At 41.5% G+C, this 16,338-nt stretch overlaps 1 protein-coding gene across 1 annotated transcript in view; it reads left to right on the top strand.

Moving 5' to 3' along the window:
- The window catches only part of LOC137597162 (protocadherin Fat 3-like), a 137,962-nt gene that overhangs the window by 68,848 nt on the left and 52,776 nt on the right, over positions 1–16,338 (top strand). Inside the window, exons 6-7 of the mRNA XM_068318131.1 lie at positions 362–572; positions 10,413–10,481. Coding sequence (XP_068174232.1) covers positions 362–572; positions 10,413–10,481 — 280 coding nt within the window. The remainder of the gene's footprint in view (positions 1–361; positions 573–10,412; positions 10,482–16,338) is intronic.

Below are 16,338 nucleotides of genomic sequence, written 5' to 3' on the forward strand. Positions count from 1 at the left end.
TAACATTATCATCATGTTTGTGATTACTTGAAAAAATGTGTTTATCAATTCAATGTATTTTCTTTGGGTTAAGATTAAGTTATTTTTTGAGATGAATCGGTGAGTATTTACACATTTGTATCTTGTAATTAGATAACTGATTACATATCTTGGCATCCCATCAAACAGATTTGTGACTTCATGTTTTTGCAAATTGTCACAATGCTCAGTACGGATATGTGAGGTGCTAATATTGCTAGATTTCACTTCACTTTATATCAAAACAGGAATTCCCACAGTCAGTTTTAGTTTGCTTTGCCTTTGCTATTACTTGGCTGTGAAGTTTTCAATGTACAGTCTGTTATTACACTTCTGTCTTCAGGTCAAAGCAATAGACAATGGCCGTCCTCAGAAGTTCTCCACAGCTCGTCTACATATCGAATGGATTCGTCGACCTCCTCCCTCATGTTTCCCACTCCTGTTTGATGAACCAGTCTACAATTTCACTGTCATGGAGAATGACAATGTGGCTGATATTGTGGGTGTGGTGTCCCTACAGCGGTGCTCCAGCCCCCTGTGGTTTGACATCAAAGGTAAAAACCTTGTTCTATGATGATGATTCTCTGTTAGCTGTTTTCACACTTTGTGAAGTGTAATGCAGGTGTAGTGCATAATGCTAAGGTTGACAGTGCTTGTGGGCTTGCATTTGTGTTGGTTCAATATGAGTTGCAGCTCATGTGCTGTAGCCTCATTGCATGATCTGTTATGCTCTGCCCATTCCAGTCACCATGACAACATTTCCTCCAGCTTTCCATTGGGGGTTTACCGTTCTGCATACACTGCTACAGAAACCTATTAATCTGCTTGGCATGCTATCAAGAACTGATGTGAATTCAGTTATATGAATTCAGTCATCCTGAGATGTTATTTGAAGGCAATTGACGGAGGAACTATCTCACTCTTAACACAGAATTATCAGTCAGGACCACATAAGTCAAATGTAGAAAGTTTATTGTTATGCAGTATAATGCAAAGGCTTAATGGTATGCAAGTTGGTGGTATGGTAGAGCCTAGATAGCTCAGTCACTAGAGAATCAGACTTTTAATCTGAGGGTCCAGGGTTCAAGTCCCTATTCGGCCGCAAAAATTTTGAATAATTTCCGGTTGTTATTATTATTCTTAATTCATTCTTAGTTACTGTTTTGGATTCTTCATGTCCTTTCAAGAATTTAGAGGGAAAGTATTTTTTGCAGGGAGAGCACCCTGCGCAACATATACAGACTCCCAGTTTACATGATGGGTACATGATTAATTAGATATTACATATTAAGAGGAGCAGGGGTATAGGTGGTTTCCAAAGGGCCTGTGGGAGAGAGAAAGAAAAATAGTAGGCAGGCTAATGCAGCTTTAGTTATACGCTCTGTATGAAAGGTGCCAATAGGGTGTGTACAAAGTTGTCAGCTAAGCTGTCAACATGTCATCTTTGCACCATTTAATTTAACTGTCAGCTACTTAACAGTTAATGTATTTACCGTTGCATAATAATGTGATATTAGATGTAGTGACATTTCTAGCATGGTGAATATTAACTAAAAATTAATAGAAGGAAGCCAACTTCTTACTGATCTAGCTGCATTCCCAAATTCTCTATTTGCATGGTGTCGCATTAAATCATTATGAATGACATGGAATATCTTTGTGTTTTATATTTTGTCAAATTTTGAATGGAATATTTCTGGTACAACATTTGCATTATTAATACCTACCTATACCCATTATTCAGTTTATACCAAAATGATTACAAATAATGGTTATAGACCCTATGATTAATACTGTTGCCATTGCCTGGACACATTTTGAAGAATGACTGTGAACATGACAATGAACAAAACTCTTAAAGAATTTGGCATATAAAATAAATTCAATCCGTGTTATTATGAATAGCACAGCATACCATGTGTATAATAAAGCATACACATGTCTAAGGTATTTAAAGTAGATACAAAGTGATTCCCAATACAGTCCACCTTTTAATTATCATGCACTAAGTGTCTGAGAAAGAAATTGTCTTCAAATTATTTTGCCTTTTATGGACAATGCGGTATAAATCGGTAGGACTGGTGTAGCTGGACGAGGATTGTGAATGGATGTGTGCAAAGAACAAGATCTCTTCACTGATAGGAACTGATAGTTGTGTCAATGAGCTCCCACTGAAATGTTCATTTAGGTGGACAATACAGTGCTATATTGATGGTGGAGTTCTTTTTAATTAAAGTCCCATCAGGTCAGGTCTCCATCCATCCATCTTCCACCGCTTATCCGTAGTCGGGTCGCGGGGGCAGCAGCTTCAACAGGGAGCTCCAAACTTCCCTTTCCCCGGCCAAATCCACCAGCTCTGACTGGGGGATCCCAAGGCGTTCCCAGGCCAGTGTTGAGATATAATCCGTCCACCTGGTCCTGGGTCTGCCCCGAGGTCTCCTCCCAGCTGGACGTGCCAGAAACACCTCCCTAGGGAGGCGTCCCGGAGGCATCCACACCCGGTCTCATTTCTAGATAATAACAGCACAAGTGGCTGACAAAGAAATTGAAATTTCGAAACCACATAACACACTAGTCACTTGGTTGTGCCTATGTATACTGGCCCAGGTAGCATCATGCACCCCACGACTGCGTGCTAGACCATCTCAGGGGCATCCAGCATTTTCCAGCTGTGAGTAGGCCTCCTTAATGTCAACCGCTTCTTCTATCTGAGAATGATATATGCTGTAAGGGCTTGCCTTCCATGTTCTTTGCTCCTCTTCATCTTCACATCACATCCTCAGGTTTTCTCTGCTTGAGGCATCTCTTAGCGTTTCATCTTGTGGGGCCCATCTTAATTTAGTCCTGAATTTTCAGTGTTTTATCTTGGACTGACTATCCGTGTATTGTGAGAAGCATTCTTTTATTAAACATTAGTGGCTTCTATCTCCTACTTATCTGGTTGTATATTGTTGGCTTGAACCTTGTTCTTACCATTCAGTTGACCTTTCAGGACTTGCCTTACATTCTGGAAATACTTGGCTTTGGTTGACTTCCTTGCAGCCTTCTAATGATCTCTTAGCTTCTGGGATCCCAAAGTACTGGTAGTTTTCCCAGGGACATCCATGTTACCCCTAGGCAAATGGATGCCCCATGTTATCCTCTGGTAAATTGTCCCCTTTAATTTTGATCACCTTGATTTCTTTGATAAATCCCTATGCCATTGGTGTAGAGCCCAGTGGTGGGTACTCAGGGCCAGCAAGGCCTTTTCTGCTGGTCCAACATAACCAGAAATCATGATATTTATGATAATTGTTATTTATATTTTAATGCATTATCTTTAAATAAATATATTCAAATATGTGTATAAATATACAGTGATACCTCTGTACTCGACCATAATCCGTTCTGAGGTGGTGGTTGAGCACCGATTTGTTCGACCACCAAAACCAATTTTCCCATAAGAAATAATGGAAAGTATTTTAATCCGTTCTTACCATTTAGAAAAATACCTAAAATATTATAAGAACGTGTATCTAAACAACAATGAATACGTAAATGTGCACAAGCAGTACATGATAAAGATAAAGCATTATAAACCATTTTGTATAATTTACTTTACGTTTTAGAGAGCGGTTGATGGCACTAGCGTCATCATGGAAGGGGAATCCCTTCCATGATGACGCTAGGTAACGCGCCTCCAGGGGTTTTCTCCCTTCTCTCTCTCTTCTGAGGAGGTGAATCTGGCTGGGCAGTAGCCTTCATCTATTCTTTAAGAAGGAACCTGTCCATTGTCAGTTGCTTCTGCTTCAAGATAGTGGAAATGGCTCGTACACCACTTCCATATTTTGCTATAATTTCCGTACGTCTTTGCGTACGTAATTTGCGTACGTGTTACTCCGCTGGCGGTCTGAGTCGAACTGACGCTTACCCGCTGGCCGAGGAGCGCAGCCGAGGAGCGCGTTCGGGTCGACTCGGCTCGTCGAGTACCGAAAATCTGTTCGGGGTCCGATACATTTTCTACTCGAATATTTTGGTCGAGCACCGATTTGGTTGAGTATAGAGGCGGTCGAGTACAGAGGTATCACTGTATAATTATACATTGGTATATAATATGACATAGGCCAACACAGGGTCAGTGTTGTATTTTTAGGTCAGAGAGGTTTTATCCAATCAGAATTCAGCTAGCTTATGTTGCCAGGTTGAATGAAATCTGCCCAGGGCCTTCAGAATCAAGAATGCAGGTCTCCCTGCACTGTGAGTGAATGGGAACATATAGTTAATAGACAGATGCGGTAGCCAATCAGATCAGAGCTGGAGACGCTAAGGCCTTCTAGCTGGCCTCACGTTCAGCTGACATGTACGTGTCCTGTGATTGGATACTCACTCTGAGAAGGCGGCGCTATGCAGATGCACATTTGAAGAGAAGCTCTAGTGAGACGGGTCCGATCCCTGTAGGAGCTAACCTGCTCTAGCTAACCTGTTCTAGCTAATCTGAACACGCTAACCTGTTCTAGGTAACGGAGTGTTCTTGAGGAAAGAAAGGATAATGGATTTTGTGTTCAAATAAGCCTTTTGAACAGCTGTTTCGGTCAGTACAAGCATTTTATTTATATAAGTTTTCATATTTAATGTTCCTGTAATTCAATTTCATTTATATCAAATCAATTGTAACAGTCCTGAATGCTACATAGGTGGCAGTGGTGGGAGCAGCTTATAGTATTATGGGTTGCATTTATCCACCTTTGACTGAGGAGAGCATCACTGAAGGCCTAAGTGTGAAATTCACGGCGTGCCACTGGTAGATCCTGATGGTGGGCAAATTAAAGGGACAGTAAAGTCAAAATGAACCAAGTCTGTATTTGAAGTAGATAAGTAGAACAAAGGCTTGGTGACATTTTTTAATTTTTTTATGAGCAATTGGGACTTGGAAAAATGAAATTTATTATAAGTTATGGAGCACGCCATGACAGCGGAAGTAGACATCGGGGTAGACATCGGGGTTAATCCATATCAATGCCGATAAAGCAAGTGACAAGATAACGAGCCAACATTTTCACTATTATTTATCAGGATGTCATCTAAAATCATGTCATCATCAGATACTGAGGACGAGTTCCCTGTGATCCCACCTAAGGGTGTAATTATGCCAGATAATTATCACCCGGTGGATGAGTTTGGACATTTAGCGACTCATCCCAGGTGACTTCATCTGAATCACATTCTGAGAGAGATATCCAACAAGTTATAGTGTCCCGTTTTGGTTTACTGTGTGTATGGAAAAATTAATCGCGCTACCGATGCTAACGCGATAGCCCATCAATGGTATTTTCCATATTATGTTAGCATTGAGCTAACCGGCATTTGTTACTGTTGGACTGTGTGGAGTTAATAACAACTCTAGTTTATATTAACATGTCTTGTATTTACGAATTATAAGGATCAGGGCCTGACATGCTGTTTTTGTATGTTCTATTTCAGTTTCACAGATCTTCTTAGTAAAATGACCTATCACATTTGATTTGGTTTACTTTTCGCAAATGCCATAATTGTGTGATAATCTAGTCATAAAAAACATTTTTGTAATACTGTACCTCCATTAGGTCCAGACATGAATTAATTATCCACTAAACCTTTGGAATTCAGAATAGATAATATGGGTTGTCCGAAAATTATCTTACCTTCAAATCTCTTTGGAAAACATGTGGGTACTCATGACAGATTCTTGGATCTTTGGTCATTTTGACCCTGTTTATCCTTGGTTTCCATTTCTTTCCTATCTTCCTAGAAGGTATTTTGAAGGATAGGTCCTTGTCTTTGTGTTTATATCCTGTTGTGTTGGCACAACCGTTCACCTCACAGGTAACCATGTGATTTATCGGGTTTATGGTTTCGGTGATCGCACTGTGATCTAAAGGCTGTCAATGACGTATGACCCCCAAGTGACCACTGGATGCGGAAGCTGCTGCACCGCAGATTTTAAGGTTTTTGACCAAAGGGATGATGCTAGACATCTAAAAAATCCCCGAAGGGAAATTAGTGGCACACTCTAGTTAGTCCAAATCAAATCACATGCATGTTAGTTAGTGTGTACAGGCCCTGAACACACACACACAGGGAGCCTGTACTCAAGGAGAGGAAGTAGAGTGGGGGCAGCTTCTGCTTGGTGCGCCCCAAATGAGCAACTTGTAAGGAGGGCGGTGCCTTGCTTGAGGGCGCCTTGCTCGAGGGCGCCTTGGCAGTGCTCCGGAGGTGAGCTGACACCTCCCACTGTCAGCTCACCTCCGGTTGTTTTGGGCGGGAGCGGGAATCGAACAGCCGATCTCAGATCATTGGACGACCCGCTCTACCACGTGCTCTACCACTGAGCCACTGCCTCCCCCGAGTCAAATGGAATAAATAAATTATATAAATGGTTATATTTATCTAGTGATATGTATTATAAAGTTATTTTCCATTTAACGCCACCAATTGTTATGACCAAGCTAGAGGACTGGGGAAATTACATAAAACAACCCAGATTTTAACGGGGGAACATAAAACATTTACTCAAAATCTCGCTCTAAGGACAAATGTTTTACTAAGGTATTTCTTTTAACAAACTACGGAAGGCCAATGGGCACTGTTGCAAAGATAACCAAAAATTCAATAAATAGAAGACCACCTATTATATACAAACTTTCCAAAACTGCACTAACTTATTCAAATGGAGCACAAATTCAAATAACATTCAAATGGAACACAAAACACTACTAGTTCTTAACAAGGCTCAGAAACAAATTCAGTAGTCACAGTCAAAGTTCGACAGGCTCAGGTGTGTGCTACCACAGTCAGACAGTCGCCCTGACTGACTTGCCGAGCTTGTAAAGTTCATGCCAGGTGACGAGGCAGGGCTTGGGCCTGTCAGGAAGACGACACACCAATCAGGAGATGGGCACGGCGAAGAAGCATGGCCAGGAGACCCAGAAACACGGCACCTGGCACTGATGAAGGAGGGACCAGGAGCATCGGGGCCCAGTGCAGTATCAGCAGCTCAGAAGCAGGGTCGCAGAAGTATACACAATATGAACAATAGACATAAGCTGCGGCTCAATTTTAGATTATTTTTCCTCAAAAGCACCAAATTTCCACATTTACCCCTGAAATACTGAGAAGAGGGCGGTACGGTGGCGCAGTGGGTAGCGCCGTCGCCTCACAACACGGCGGGTCCGAGTTTGAGTCACGCTCTGTGCGGAGTTTGCATGTTCTCCCCGTGTCTGAGTGGGTTCTCTCCGGGTTCTCCGGCTTCCTCCCACTTCCAAAAGCATGCGCTTCAGGTTCATTGGCCGGTGCCAAATTGCCCTTAGGAGTGAGTGTGTGTGTGCATGGTTTTATGTCTTTGTGTGTGGCTCCGCGATGCACTGGCGTCGTGCGCGGAGTGTCCCCCGCCTCACACCCTATGCCAGCTGGGACAGGCTCCAGCTCCCCGTGACCCACTATAGCAGATACAGAGGCAGAAAATGAATGAATGCTCAGAAAAGAGCTGTGGTGAGGCAGCACCAGCCGAGCCTCATCATGGATTGTGCAATGACTCGGCTAGCTGTGCTGGCATGTTTAACATTGAGACCATAATGCTATCTTTATATGTCGCTATTAAAATGTTCAAACAAGTCTGCCATTTGAACTAAATTTCCATAGTTTACATAATACAGTATAAATAATGTAAATGTTTTTTGTCAACAACTGAATGTGTATAACGTCTTGCTTGAGTTGAGGGATCCTGAAACAGTTTGGAAGAGGCACTAAATGAGAAACACAATTTTTCTGCCTCATGGTAGGGGACGCTGGTGATCCCAGGGATTCTTCTTGGGACTCCTCGGCCGCAGAATAAGTGACAGTAAGCGTCAATCTATAGGCAGCAAGTCAAGTGCAGCCATTCATGTGTTTTTTCTGCTCGCCTTACTTACTATAAAAATAGAGGATGACATATCTCAACTCCAAATTGTTTTGATGCTTTGATTCACAAGGAGCTGTGCATGGACTTCATTTATAAGTAAATATAACATATAAACAAACATGTAGGTAACAATATAACATTTTTTCTAATCAAATGTGTTTATTTGTGTGTTACAGTGTGTATGTGTAAATAATTCTGCTATGAGACTTTAAACATAACCCACTCACTGTTGCTAATTAAATGGTGAATAAGCTACACTGTATGTTCATATGTTTGTAAATCTGATTATGATAAAAGTCAGTGCCTCACAAGTCATGAACCTCACTGCTCGTCACTGCCAGAGAAGAACTGTGGTACTGCATAAGGAAGTCTGGAGAGGCAGAGAAGTGCGTTAGAATAGTACATGACATGTAAGAGGGCAGCAGAACAGCCGTGAGGTGTGCTGCAGATGTGACAGAGGAGTTCAAGGTGAAGATGGTACTGATCAGGGATCAGCTCTGGGCCGCTTCCTGTTTGCAGTGGTGATGGACAGGCGGACAGATGAAGTTAGACTGAAATCACCATGGCCCATGATGTTTGCAGATGACATTTTGATCTGTAGTGAAAGCATGATGCAGGTAGAGGAACATTTAGAAAGGTGAAGGCATGGAGAAGAGAGGAATGAAGATTAACCAAAGTAAAACATTTGTGCATTAATGAGAGGAGTGAAGAAGGAACAGTGAAGCTACAGGGAGAAGAAATATTCAGAATCAGAGAGTTAGACTTTTTATTTGTCATGCTGACACACGTTTACATATGACAGTACGAAATATGTCTTTGAAGGTCCCAGTAAGCCCGGTCGATAAATAGGATAAAATAAGATAAATAGGATAAGTTAAGTAAAGATAGGTTAAAAATGTAAGATAAATAGGAGAAAAGTTAAGAATTCTATATATATAAAGCGTAAAGTGTAACTTGAAAAGTGTCTGAACAGAAAAATCTATTTACAGTGTAGCAGCTTAAGTATGTGGGTGCTCCATCTATTGCACCTGATGAAGCACCATATTGCAGCAAATCCCCGTGTGTCTGTGGTGACACTCGGGGCGTCGTGAGGGTGACTACAGAGCACCACAGGAGTTCAGCTGTCTAACAGCCTCTGGGAAGAAGCTGTTCCTCAGCCCGGTGGTCCTGCTCCGGATGCTCTGTAGTCTCCTGCCTGAGGGAAGGGGTTGGAACAGACTGTGCTGGGTGGGTGGGGTCTCTCATGATGTGGCTGGCCCTCCTTCTACACCTACTTGTGTAGATTTCTGTGGTGGTAGGTAGGCCACCCCCTACAGTCCTCTATGCAGCCTTCACCACCCTCTGCGGAGCTTTCCTGTCTGCTGCAGAGCAACTGCCATGCCACACAGTGATGCTGGTGGTGAGGATGCTCTCCACCGCTCCCCTGTAGATGGCCTTCAGGACGGGACCCCCCAGTCCAGCACGCCTCAGCTTCCTGAGGAAGTAGAGTCGCTGGTGGGCCTTCCTGAGCAGGTAGGAGGTGTTACAGCTCCAGGTGAGGTCCTCAGTGAGTTGAACCCCAAGTACCTGTAGCTGGAGACCACCTCCACAGCTGCTCCTCCGATGTGCAGGGGGGGAGGGGAGTGACTTTTCCTCCTGAAGTCCACCACCATCTCCTTGGTCTTCCCCACGTTGATGCAGAGGTTGTTGTGTCTGCACCAGTGCAGCAGGTGCTCCACCTCCTCTCTGTATTTGGACTCATTGTTGTGGATGCATCCCACCACTACTGTGGTCTGCGAACTTTACTATATGACAGCTCGGGTGTTTTGCTGAACAGTCATACATCTGCTGTGCTGACACTTAATGAAACAAGCCTAAAGGAAAATAACTTAAATTTGAATTATCGTATTATATTTCACTAAAAAATACTATTTAAACACCAATTGGTCACACGATATACAAACAACCACCCCCACTCACACCTTGGTGGACAATTTGGTGTGATCAACTTATCTAAGTTACATGTTTTTAAAGGTGGGAGGAAACTGTAGATCCTTGAGAGAATCCACACAGACATGGGAACATAAAACATACAACCCCGGAAGCTTCTTTCTTTGAGGCTACCCATTGCGTCACCGCACTTCCCTGTCAACACTTACATGAACCAAAAAAACACGCTGACTTTTTCCACTTTTGCCAAGAACAGTCAGCTCTGAGTCCAGAAACTCTAAGTAAAAGCAATCCCACTCATAACACTGAGTTTTTCATGGAAATCCAAATTAAGATTGTCAACCAACAATATTTTCAGAGAATTAAAAAGTAATTCCTTTTCAAGACCAGCAATTATAGTGAAGTTATTTTTATAAACATTAGTCTGCCTTTTTCTGTCTTTTTCCATTTTCTTTTTCCATTGTGTCATTCTGCTCTCCTCCTGTTTGCTTGCCCCTGTCCTGTCTCACCTTATCTTTCCTCTCTCTCCAAAATGCTTCATGCATCAAAGGTCCCAGGCTTATCCAAGAGATGTTCTATATTCTTCAGAGTGCTTGTGGCAGAAACTGTTCATCAGAAGGTATCTTTCAATTTCCACTATTGCTCTTCATTGTCACATCTCCACCGCCTCTCCTGTCCTTGTATTATGGTTTGACCGCCATTGTTCCTGTGATTTCAGTGCATGCTGACATATTCCAGAAATTGCCCAAATGGAAGTCGTTGATTGACAGGAATATGTTAACTCAGGTTGGTCTGAGTGGACATATTTGTGTATGTGTTTACATGTTTATACTTTTGTTGTTATTTATGCCCGTGTGTGTGTGTGTGTGTGTGTGTGTGTGTGTGTGTGTGTGTGTGTGTGTGTGTGTGTGTGTGTGTGTGTGTGTGTGTGTGTGTGTGTGTGTGTGTGTGAACTGTACATAAACATTGCAGCCAAGGCTCATTGAGTAGGTGAAGTTTTAGTAAAAGTTATCACAACTATGTCAATTTTGTGAACAGGAATAACCATTGATATTTCTGTCAAAACTGGATTAAGAAACATATAATGTCACATGCAGGTGTACATCGTACAATGCTATGAAATTTGTTTTCTGATTTTGACCCATCACTGAGGTCCAATAGGCAGCCCTAATAATGCATGCACAATGATATATTTTTAGTTTATAATGCATGCAATTTCATTTATTCATTTATCTTGATATTAAGGAACATATTTTGTTTTTGAAGGGCATCTACTTTTTTGCTGCTTGCCTGTTGAAAAGGTTTCCCCTTGAAGTTACTGAGAGCCATAAGAAAATATTGCTTTATTTAATCATTAAATAATATACACTGTGTTAGATCTTGGTTCAATAGGCTATGTTCATTTCAATATGTTTTAATAGAAGTTTAACCAGTCCAGCCCTAGGCTTGTAGCAAATTGTTTTTTCTGTGTATTTGACTTTGACACCCCTGATGTAGACTGTGGGAACTCGGGCTTGAACCACTAACGACAACCACCAAGATAAGACATGCTTTTAAATTGCACTTTTTATACATGCACATGAATCACCCTCTATCTGCAAATACATTTGCTAAAGTGATGGCTGCTGTTGACTGTTATCAGGTTTAGTCCTGAAAAAGCACAACCCTACACAAACAGGAGTTTTACATCTTACCTTATAATAGTGGGATTTTAAAATTGGGATATAGTGCCCTTTTCAAGCCTTTTTCAGTCATCCCTCTACGACACTCTTATTAAGACAAACACCAGTGTGTATTAGGCAGGAGATCCATAAAATATTGGTCTCCATGTTCACATTAAAACTGTAATTATGAATATGCTTAAAAATATCTGTGCAGTAAGAAGTAGGTTAAATAGTTACAAGATGTACAGAAAATATGTTGGGTTCACTGTCCAAGACTTTACAAAAACAAGGCCTAGACTGCTTCACCAAGCCTTAGAATCATGTATGTAAGATATATAAAGCTTGATAAGGCCAGAATGCAAGAACGATGGGAGTTCAATGGAAAGTCCAGCTCTCCCAGGGAGACATGTTGCTGGGTAAAAAAATAATTTTCCCAATCTATCTTCCCTCATTTGATGAGAGCATCAAGCTCCTTAGCTTCACGTCTGCCATGTGCATGTGCAGCTGCAATTTTACCACTTTTAATCCAAAACAGTACCACTGTTAACCCTCGCAGGGTGCCAGAGCGAGTGGCTTATGTGCTCGCAGTGGCTCCCAAGGATCAGCTGGTCCCTTCACTTTTCAGCTGAGTTTATTTATTTATTTATTTTTATACTTCAGTGAACCCCATAGGGAAATTATTAGCTCACTCAAGCACACACTATTATAGTTACTTAGTTGTGCCTCTCCATGTATGCTGACCCAGCTAGCATCTTACACCCTGCTACCACATTCTGGACTGTCTCTGGAGCTAATTTACATAGCCTGCACCTTGGGTCAGATCTACTGTGGTAGATATCGGCCTCTATGGCTCTTGTACTTAGGGCCTGTTCTTGTGCTGCCATGATCAGTGCCTCTGTGCTGTTTGTCAGTCCAGCTTTATCCAGCCATCGGTAGGTCTTGATAACAGCCACTTCCTGTATCTGACAGTGGTACATAACGTGTATGAGCCTGTCCCCCCATGTTGTCTCCTTCTCCTCCTCCTCCTCCTCAGGTTTCTGCTATCTAAGGCATTGACTGAGAAGTTCATCTTGTGGAGCCATCTTCCTGATGTACTCTTGGATTTTCGATGTTTCATCCTGGACAGTGGCCCTGATGCTCAATACTCCCTCTTTCCGCTTAATGTACAGCCTCAGGGTGCTGGACTTTGGGGCGGCGGTGGCTCAGTGGTAGAGCGCGCGATAGAGCGGGTCGTCCAATGTTCAAGATTGGCGGTTCGATTCCCACTCCCGCCCAAAAAACACCCAGAGGTGAGCTGACAGTGGGAGGTGTCAACTTCACCTCACGAGCACTGCCGAGGTGCCCTTGAGCAAGGCGCCATCCCCTTTACAAGTTGCTCATTTGGGCGCACCACAACGGAGCTGCCTGCCACTCTACCTCAGCAGGGCCCCCACAGGCCCACTGTGTGTGTTCAGGGCCTGTACACACATATATATGCATGGTTTCAACTAACTAAAGTGTGCCACTAATTTAGATAGATAGATAGATAGATAGATAGATAGATAGATAGATAGATAGATAGATAGATAGATAGATAGATAGATAGATAGATTAATAATCCCGGAGGAAATTGCACTATGCTTACAGGCCCCCCTGCAGGGATTACAAAGTATATAAAATTTAAAAAAAAAAAAAAAACTCCATGCATGGTGAAAACCGGCTGCTGAATTTCCCTGCCGCTGAGAGTACACCTTTGCTGGTTGACTCGAAAAGGTCTATCTCCTTGGTGTATCTCTCCAGTCGGGTAGCCAGAGCTGTGGGTCTCCGTTTGGCAGTTTCGAGTGCTGCTGGTACGGAGGGCTTGTTGTAATTTCTGGGTAGCACTTTATTCACCATGTTCCCTTCCTGCAGCTCAGCTAGCTGGCTGACTTCTCTTCGTGTCGCCTTTATCTTGGCCTCTAACCATCTCTTCCATGGAGGATGTTGCTTGTTATGTCCTGTATTGATCTTACATCCTAACATCTCAAGGATTACTGTTGCTGTACTGTGAATCAGCTTGTTGGTCTCAGTTATGTTCCCTGTGGGGATGGTTCTTATTGCAGCATCCAAATCTTCTAGCAGATCTTCTGAAGGTACTTGACAACTCAGCTTCAGTATTTGTTGGAGGCTTCAGGTTTCCAGTTGGGTCACGATCTTCCTTCTCAGGTCAGCAGCTCTTTTATTGAAGCTGTCTTTGTCTCTTGGGACTTGGTACCCAATATCGCATTATGGGGGGGATGGTGAAATCTCCCCGCTGACCTGGCGTCCTGGCTCCTTGCTGTAGCGTTGTTGTAGTATATATGTATATTTATGTATATATGTATGTATATACAGTATATGTATACATATATATGCATAATGTATGTGTGTGTGTATATATATACAGTATATATACAGTATATATATATATATAATATATATACATATACATACATAGATATACGTATATATACCCAGAACGATTAAATTATCATCAATAATAACATAAATAGATCTCGATCGCAGACTCCTTCCTGGAACATATTAACCGCAAAGAATGAGGGCGCGCTGTATATATATTTATGTGTGTATATATATACTAGTGGGAACCCGTGGAAATTCAACAATAAAACAATAATATCAGACTTCGCTTGTTTTTTTTCTTTGCCATCACAAGAAAACAAACCTCTTTGTTTGACAAAGCCAAAACGGCTCTGTAAGTGAGCTAATTCGGCTAGCGGGCCGAACTTATGGGTAGACGCTGGAAGTATGACAGTGTGAGGTTATCAAGTGAGCTTATTCAAATATATAGGTTGGGATATACAATATTTTCCGCAATATAAGGAGCATCTAAAAGCCTTTATTTTCTCTATTTTCTCAATTTCTTATAATCCAATGTGCCTTATATATGAAAAAAGTTTTAAAATAGACCATTCATTGAAAATGATTTCACAGATATGCTGGTGCGCCTTATGTATGATTTTTTTTTTTTTAAATAGGCCATTCATTAAAAGTGTGCCAGTAATCCAGTGTGCCTTATAGTGCGGATAAAACTGTATGTATATTCATATGTATGTATAGTGTGTACAATTCTGTAACAGACACAAACAAGGGGCCTGTAGGCATGCAGAACGGGGGAGTAGAGTGGCGGGCAGCTCGTTTGTGGTGCGCCCTAATGAGCAACTTATAAAGGGGACAGCGCCTTGCTCAAGGGTGCCTTAGCAGTGCTTGGGAGGTGAGCTGATTTGCATGTCATGTTTATTCAGCCATTCAGCCGCATTGGTATTGCTGCTACCCATGGTACATTATTTATTTTATTTTATTTTTAGTTTTATTTGTTTATTTTTTTCTTTCCAAATATTACTACAGACTTCACCTTCATCACATTTGCAACATCAACAACAACATCCGAAAAAGAAATAAAGGTTTGACGGGTAGAAGCCATTTGGCTTGTAAAATTGCAGAATAGAATCAACATGTCTCTCATTCCAATATTTAATCAACAAAATTCATACATTAAATTTAGTCAGCTATGCCACTCGCACTGTCCACAACAGAGAAACTGCTGTCTCATTGCCACAACAATACATAACTGAGTAGAAAAAGAATTTCGTTTCACATCATACACTCATCATTTCACCAGCTACCTCTAAATAAGTAAAAGGCTTTATGGCTGGGCAGAGTAACTCAGTGATGTTATTCTGGGACTGATTATTGAGCTGTGTTTAATGTTGGCGTTACATATACATCAATCATTGTGCAAAACTAGCTGTTCATAATTGCTCTCCTTTACTTTTATTCTTTTCTCTCTCGTTTCCTCTATCTCTCTTCTATTACACACACACTCACACACCTACACATTTATTTTGGACTTTTGATGAAATATTTTATATTTTTAAGAAGTTTGTATTAGTTTGCCTAACTACTGTTTTAAAGGCTGGTTGTTAGGGTAACTGCTCAAGCTTAGACATATTGTTTCATAAACCAATTTAATAATGTTGCCAATTTAGTAATGTTTCAGGTAAGTTTCTTTGTGTTGTGTAAAGTGACCAGTAGACTGTGGCACAAGACTTACGGTTCCTCAGTTTTTCTGAAGAAACATAACTGCTTGTGAACTTGCCTTACCAGTGAGGGATGGCAATGACAAGTTCTATGTGATTTTGATTCATAGTAACAAAACCACATGCTCTCCATCAGTTCATGGAAGGTGTGTATTTTCATCTTTTTTAATCAATAGTCAGCTCCTACATTATTACATTTTTAGTGCTGATGTCTGTTTTTCCTTCCCCATATCATATATTAGCCTCCAGTGTTTTAAAAATTTTCATCTTGTCAAGTGTTCCATCCAGATAGTCTTGTGTTCTATTGTTGTTCTGTACACTGAGGTGTTATCTGCTCTCGGATGCTTTGAATCGTGTCAGGCCTCCATTATATTTTTGGCTCTAATATCCTATTGCTTGGTTACCTTGTGTCTTACTTTATTTTTTTCCTGCATCTGGACAGCCAACAATAAGGTTCAGGCTAAGTCAAAGATGAGCCAAATTAGTTCTTTTGAACTCCTACCTGTCTTTGAAAACCTAGGGTTAGTCTTTTTCTGCTTGCAGGGCAGTGTTCATGCTTCATTGTGTAACTGTGATCTTCCATAAGAGTGTGTGGTGCTGAAATGCTGTCTGTCTATATGTGTTGTAATTTAATGTGAATAGGTAGAACGGGGATACATCAGTGTTCTCAGTGTTTATGTACCCTTTACACCAATGCAAACATCAGGTCATGTCAATTCTGGAATTGCAGTAGGTGGTAGTATGACACAAAAAG

The sequence above is a fragment of the Antennarius striatus genome, chromosome 6, assembly GCF_040054535.1.
Source record: "Antennarius striatus isolate MH-2024 chromosome 6, ASM4005453v1, whole genome shotgun sequence".
Classification (NCBI taxonomy): Eukaryota; Metazoa; Chordata; class Actinopteri; order Lophiiformes; family Antennariidae; genus Antennarius; species Antennarius striatus.